A 7,040-nucleotide genomic window follows, 5' to 3' on the forward strand; every position below is an offset into this window, starting at 1 on the left:
TAAACCGTTTGATTTTGATTCTTTTGCTTCTAATTATAATTCAATCAATTGTTTTGTTTTGAGTTTCGAGAAATTAAGGCAACATAGTCGTTAATGAAATAAATCTAAAATAACAACTTAAGCTAACAAATAACAAAAAAAACTAGTCTTATCATCAACACAGACAATGGTCTTTGTTCATCACGGTTGATGGTTGTAGTGGTGCTAGCCGGTTGGTTGGTTTACTTAACCTCATCCGGTTCGTGACAAATACAGTGGTGTTACGATTGTCGTCTCTATCCCTCTGTTTGTCTGTTTAATTGCTTTGTTGTTTCTTTGGCATATCTTCAATGTCGAATGGAAAGAAAAATATTTACTTGAAACAATTGTCGATTGTTTAGAAGTTCTCTAATATGCAGTTGAGTACCTGCTGTGCGGCACGATCGCCCAAGTGCTCAGATTTCAGGTAAATTCTTTGAAATTATCCCTTATTTAGTTGAACTTGTAATGAACACATGTTTTGTTTGGCAAAGGATCCTCTTCTTTGGGAATATCACGTCGAATGTCGACAATAAGAATTAGGGATTTTCCTTTACTCCTTTTTCTTCGTTCTGTTTTGCTGTTGTCTGCTGTCTGCTGTAAGATATGACTTAAAGACATCCGTCTTAAAACATGATGAGATGGATTTGTTTAGGCAAGACACGCTAAACTCAAAGCATGGATTTTGAATGAAAACCAATTGATGCTGTGTGGCCTCGAAAGGACAGGTGAAAATCATGTGAGGTACTAATGACTGGTTGTTAAAAAATAAATTTGTATTTAGAATTTGCTGCATCAGGTTTTTCCTTTGGTTATGAAAAAATGCAGCTGTTGTTTTGTTTTGGAAATTTAGTGACCTTTTTGGAAAACCGCACTTCTAAAGTATGCCACTAAAATGGAAACACGTTCAATAAGGGATAAAATGTTAGATAAAGAAGTTCGAATTTCTTCCTGGCTCCGCTCGAAAAACTTCGAAACTGTTAGAATTTTTACACGACTTTTTGTTAATGCCACCAAAAAATATTTTCCAAAAAGTGACAAAATAATATCTATACATTTATTGTTTATTTAGTTATGTTCTTAAACAGTTGATACTTCAATCATTTTGTTCTTCACAAAATCCTGCCATGCCTGCATAGCCTGCAGAACGTCCACCACGATTTCATTTTGTAATTCGACCAAGCGATGTTTGTCCAGTGCCATTTTCATAACAGCATAATCTAAGGAACGTTCGCCGCCAACATCATCACCGGGCGGAGTTTTCAATTCATCAACAAGCTGGACAAAATCCTGTAGAATTCGAAAACGATTGGCTGCACTCGTTTCCAAGGCAATATTGGCTTTGTTCAGATAACGGGTCATCAACTTGACCTGAGCTGCCAGATAATCACTGCGTCCAACGACATCGGACAGATCGTTTCTTAAGTGCGTCACAGCATCTCGCGATTTTTGAAATTTGTCATTGGCTGTGACATTTAATTTGCTCTGCTGCGACCAAATGTCATTCATGAAATGCGGGGCTTCTGTAGTGGATGTTTCCGTTTGAGATGTACTCTTGAAAAACTTGATCGATCCATCACCGATTTGTAGATCACTTTTGAGTAATGTCTCACCAGAATCGATGCCGAAATTGAAACCAAATCGAAATACAACATTTCCATGGGTCGCCTGAAAAAAAGGGGAAATTTTGAAAGATTTTCAAAAATTTAGAAAAAAAAAAAAATACTTCTCATATTACCTACCCCTAGGCTTGTGAGGAAAATGGCAAATGAAAGTAAAATTAGTTGCGTAAAATTTGGCATGCTTTAAATTTCATATACAATATTGAACTGAATCCATTTGATTTTCAATGAAAGCCAAGATTTGATTAAGGCGAAATTAATGTGTTTTCTAGATTTTGTGTCAGTATTCTGTTGGAGCTATCAGTCCACTGAGGTTAAGGTCAACAATTTTTGTTCAGATTGAAACAAAATATTTGTTACGTCAAATAGCAGTACAAAATTTTCGATTGAAATAAATTCGCGTCTAGTTTTGTTTTTAATTTAAATGAAAAAAAGGACTTCTAGAGGTTTAATATTATGGACTTAATATTTTGCAGGTGTCTCCTAGGACGAAGGCAATTAATTTTGTGATAAAAGACTAGGTCTTACCACGAGGAATCTTAACAAGTGTTAGGAAGTATCAGATGGTTTAAAAACATCTATATGTGGAAGTGGTTTCCATTTGGAAGTGGTTCCATGTGAAGTAATGGCTCTTTTGCATGACATCAATTGAAGACAGGAAACTTGTGATCTAGATCAAATAGAGTAATGAAAATGCTATCCTTTGACAAAAATTTTGTGAAAATGTCCCACCAAAGACCAGACAATGACTCCATCTTTAGAATCCAAAAATGATTTGAATATTTTGCCTGTCCCTCTCTTGCAAAAGGAAGGAGTGCACGTGTCGAAAAATATGCCAACCCCATCGCTTTTATGGACCCCTGAAGAGCATTTTTGGTATCGAACACTTTAAGTATGTATTACTTGGCAAAAAACTGTCAATATTCTTTAAAAATATTACAACCCGAAAAACCATTTAAAAATATTATTTAAGAGATTCACTGATTTTTAATTAGAAGATCCATTTTTTCTGAAAATATCAGCATACAATTCTATGTCGATTTAGCGATGTCCATCCGTCTGTGGAAATCGCTCTAGCTTCCGAACGAAATGAAGACGGTTGATAAAATTTTACCCAAATGTATATTATGTCTGCAGGACTTTTGGTATAGCCCCCATATAATGGTACCTCCCCATTTTCGGTATTTTGGTGATTTAAGCGACATTATTCAACGGAAATGTTTCAAATTTGGTATTTGAAATTCATAATGGATACTGCAGCCTATGACAGAAAATTGTCCGTGCAGGTCCACTTCTTCGTATAGTCCCCATATAACGGTATTTGGATGATTTTAGCTACATTATTCATCGACTTTTTTCAAGTTTCGCATTTGATTTGGATATTGTAATGGCTTATAATAAAAGTTACCCTATAGACGAACGACTACATTCATTCGGTTTTTTAAGATTTTAACAAAATTTTTAACGGATTTTATTTCATTTTTAAAAATTTTGCCAAATTGTTTCCAATGGTGGAGGGTATTCAAAATTCGGCCAGGCCGAACTTTCAGTTTTTAAACTTGTTTTTTCATAACATTGACTTTTGTGGGAAATGTAGCAAAGACATGTTCCTGTTCCATCTTCCATTTTTAAAATAAGTTAACCTAAATTTTTCGGAATTATAATGATATGCAAAGTTTTGATCGAAACAGCCAGCCTTTTGCCTCATATACGTTTAAATAATTTGGTCGAACTTTGAAGGAATCAGGTTTAAGTCCATACCTTTTTTTGTTACAAACGTAATGTAATAAAAATTTAGGAATCACTGTGGATATTGATAACTTTATATGTGATTTATAATTTTTAAAAAGTTTTGATCGTTTATAATTCTCTTTTGCAATATAAATGGTCACTCTCCACACCTTTTTTTAAAATCAAATTGTATGCGTGCGCATAGAGGGGACCGATGAGGTTTCATATAACATTTATATGGTCGAAGTTTAAAAAATTATCATTATTCCAAGTTTTCAAAGAGTGAACACCAAAAATTATTGCCAACATAAAAGGATATTGGAAATTTCTCCCAAAAAAAACATCCAAAAATAATTTCTACGTTGTTGTACAACAGGATGAGGGTATCAAAAAACAAATCTGCCAGCCAGACAGGGATAAAATATTGAAGTTGTTTTGGGCATGAATGGACAGACAAGCATATGGATAATGGCGCAGCACATAGGGCATACGATATGTACATATATACATAGTTACCCGTACATGAAATCAACAACATACATGGAGGTACGTACGTATGTATATCGCTCCGTCTGCTCGTGTCCACAGAATGTATGTATGCCCGAATGTAACGACAGATACATGACGACGACACTCGAGGTAGAGTCGAAAGAAAATGCTGGTTAAAAACGACATGCCAGCTGGAAGGGTCTGAAGGCAGGGATGGAACCATCTGCTGTCGTTTAAATCGTTTTGTGCCGGTTTTGTGTATGTTGCGCCTGCATAAACGTAAAATCATAAACACACATACAAACATATGTTCATGGGGGGGAATATAGACATACATTCATTTCATGCAATAATTATCTTTAATATGCGGATGCATATGCAGTAAGGCAGCCAGTGATGGGCGATACGGGCGATGAGGATAAGGGCCATGTTGCAGATCCATCCAAATTTCGATAAAGCTTGATAGATCTTTGAAATCATACTCATATGCAGGAATGTACCTTTTTACAGTACAAAAAATTCTAATATAGGAAACAGAACACATTGCAATTCCTATTTTACGGTACCCTTCGATTTTAAGATTGTTTAAGGTTTCAGGTTGGTTGTAACTTTGGAAAGACACGGGAGAGATTTTAGAAGTGCTTACATTTTTCCAAGCAAAGTGGCTTTATGTTAATGTTTTGCAATATTACTGGATAGAAAATCAAATCTTAAAAATGTTTCGATCATTGACCGGTAGCCACGAAATTAAGAATGCAGGTCGAACTCCAACCAGAATAGAAACCTTTTTTGGAGGTAATCCCAAAGTATATTTTCATGATTGTGTAGTCGCTAACGGGTCACAATTGTGAACCTGATTTGCAATAGGAAAGACTCCCTCCATTTTAGGTATTGATCGAATAATACTTAGAGGGAGAAATTTATCAGAACTTTTAGGCTATCTCTGACCTATGGTGTAAGATAACGATGGTATAGCTTAACATATACGGGAGTTTACAATACAGTTTTAAACGATAGGGGACGGAAATAAAAGACAATTATCACGAAATTGTCCATGGACTCGTGGTTGTAGCAGAAGGTTAAAAATTCCCTAAAGAAAAAATGCCTAGTATTTTACCAAGTGGGAGATCTATATCTTCATAGTAATGTAGGGTATCGCATGGTCAGTTCTGGCCGACTATAGCTTTTGCTTACTTGTTTTATTAAAGTTTCGAAGATGGGCAATATCAAAACTTAAAAGACCTTACCATATAAGTCAGATACGAAAATGGGTAATATCAAGCGAATCCTTCTTATACCTCTTACGAGGGCTTCCGATTTTATGTGAAATTAGCGGAAAACTTCTTCTTCTTGATATTTTTACCAATTCCGCCCTTTTTGGTGCCTTTCGATAAATTTTCAAAATACATTTAGATATTATGTGAACTAAGCCAATCTGAACCTCCCACATCGTGAACAAGTGAAGATCAGAAGCGTACGTAAAAAATTAAAAAAAAAATAATAAAACTCATACAATTTTAGATTTACCTTTTCCACTTTATGCTTTTTTACAAAATTATTGAAATTTTGAAACATCATTCCCGTAAAACGATGTTCTGTATCAGAAGTTATCCCTATTTCATTGAAATTCAGTTCAAAATATCATAAAGGAGGCCTCTCCATTGTCAAGCCTCCCTCCAAGAATCGAAAACACCGTCCCTGAGCATGGACCACTTAAATAAAACGCAGTTGAATTTTCATCGTTTTCACGTTTTGGATGGATATTTGAGATGAATGAGTCTCTGCTCGATACCAATGTCTACCATCGTTCTTCGTACTGATGTGCATCTCTAGGTACAAACATACATACATACTTAGGTACGTTGGGATGTGTAAATGGATTTGTATCTACCCTCTTTGTGTCACACAAACACCAACATTCAGACAACTTGTACATCGCATTTGGAAAGACAGACAGACAGACAACAGTCTCTATATTTGGGTAAATTTGTATCCATTGGATTCGGCAACCAGTTTCAAAAATGTTTACTTTGGTTATGGCTGGTTTTACATTCAAACATACATTCAGTCAGCCAACCAGCCATCCATTCAAACACAATGTTGGGTACGAATGTTGGTGAGACCAATACATAGATACAGCTGCCACTTTTTCCCCTATCCATGGCTCTGTGTAGGGTATATTTGTAGGTTTGTCTGGCTGTCTGACGGTCTGACTGGCAGTCTGTCGCCGAAACATTTTGTAACGTATTTTTTGGCATTTGCACAGTTTTGTTTCTGTTTTAACGTATTTTTGTTCGTTATTCCATCAACCACACAGATACACACACACATACAACCAAAGAAGGTACCTCTGACGGTATAGGTATATAATGTATTATTTACCGGTATATGACCATCACTAATGGCAAGACGAAGTGTAAATTGAGCACAACGCTGCAGGAGGCCCCATACACATGCACACGCAGACAAACAAAAGAAGGAAGTGCCTCCCCAGTAAACAATTTTTGCCGAATTCGGTCCGATTTCTGTCAGAATCTCTGAAAAAATGTCCGATTCTGATTCCGAATTCCTTCCGATTTCGGTACGAAAGTTGTATGGACGTGGTCACCGAATTCGGAAAGATTTTCTGAAAAAAATCTGAAAAAATATTAGATTTTCTGGACGAATTCGGTCCGAATTCGGTGAAAATTCTTGAAAAAATAGGAGAAAAAATTAGATTTTCGGAAAAGATTCGGAGGACAACTCCGAATTTCTGAAAGAAATCGGGCAGAATTCGTCTGGAAATTCGGCGGAATATTCAGATTTTCTAAAAGAAATCGGTCAGAATTCGAAAGAAAATTCGGAATAAAATTCAGATTTTCTGAAAAAAAAAACGCTCAGAATTCGGGAGAAAGTTCCGATTTTCTGAAAGAAATCGTTCAGAATTCGGAAGAAATATCAAAAAAATCGTCACACCACTTAAAAATGAAAAAAAAAAAAACAAACAAACAATTTATTTCGGGTTTCGTAAAAATGTAGTTTAAATATTACATCTATAATACATTTACATTATAAATATTATTTTTATTAGGAACATAACATACAGTAGCACGTTTCTGTTTCAACTGCTAAACAAGAACTAAAAATTAAAAGCAGTGCACACAGAAAACCGGTATGTAGTTGTTTTTGCAATTTTTTTCC

The 7,040-nt window shown here is 35.4% G+C and overlaps 1 protein-coding gene across 1 annotated transcript; it reads right to left on the reverse strand.

The window, feature by feature from the left end:
- Positions 1 to 1,061: 1,061 nt before the first annotated feature.
- Positions 1,062 to 2,038, reverse strand: LOC101887445 (uncharacterized). Its single transcript, XM_005181043.4, has 2 exons — positions 1,761 to 2,038; positions 1,062 to 1,686 (listed from the first exon to the last, which is right to left on the reverse strand). Exons 1-2 carry the CDS (start codon positions 1,818 to 1,820, stop codon positions 1,099 to 1,101), a joined length of 648 nt encoding a protein of 215 aa, XP_005181100.1. The 5' UTR covers positions 1,821 to 2,038; the 3' UTR covers positions 1,062 to 1,098.
- Positions 2,039 to 7,040: the final 5,002 nt, after the last annotated feature.

The sequence above is a fragment of the Musca domestica genome, unplaced genomic scaffold (genome assembly GCF_030504385.1).
Source record: "Musca domestica strain aabys unplaced genomic scaffold, Musca_domestica.polishedcontigs.V.1.1 12, whole genome shotgun sequence".
Lineage (NCBI taxonomy): Eukaryota > Metazoa > Arthropoda > Insecta > Diptera > Muscidae > Musca > Musca domestica.

What these genes read in the sequence shown, in the direction of transcription:
- LOC101887445 (XM_005181043.4), bottom strand. Translation starts at nt 1,820, where the DNA reads ATGCCAAATTTTACGCAACTAATTTTACTTTCATTTGCCATTTTCCTC. An exon ending in TTTTCCTCACAAGCCTAGGG is followed by an intron (nt 1,687 to 1,760) that starts GTAGGTAATATG and finishes CCTTTTTTTCAG; the next exon opens with GCGACCCATGGAAATGTTGT.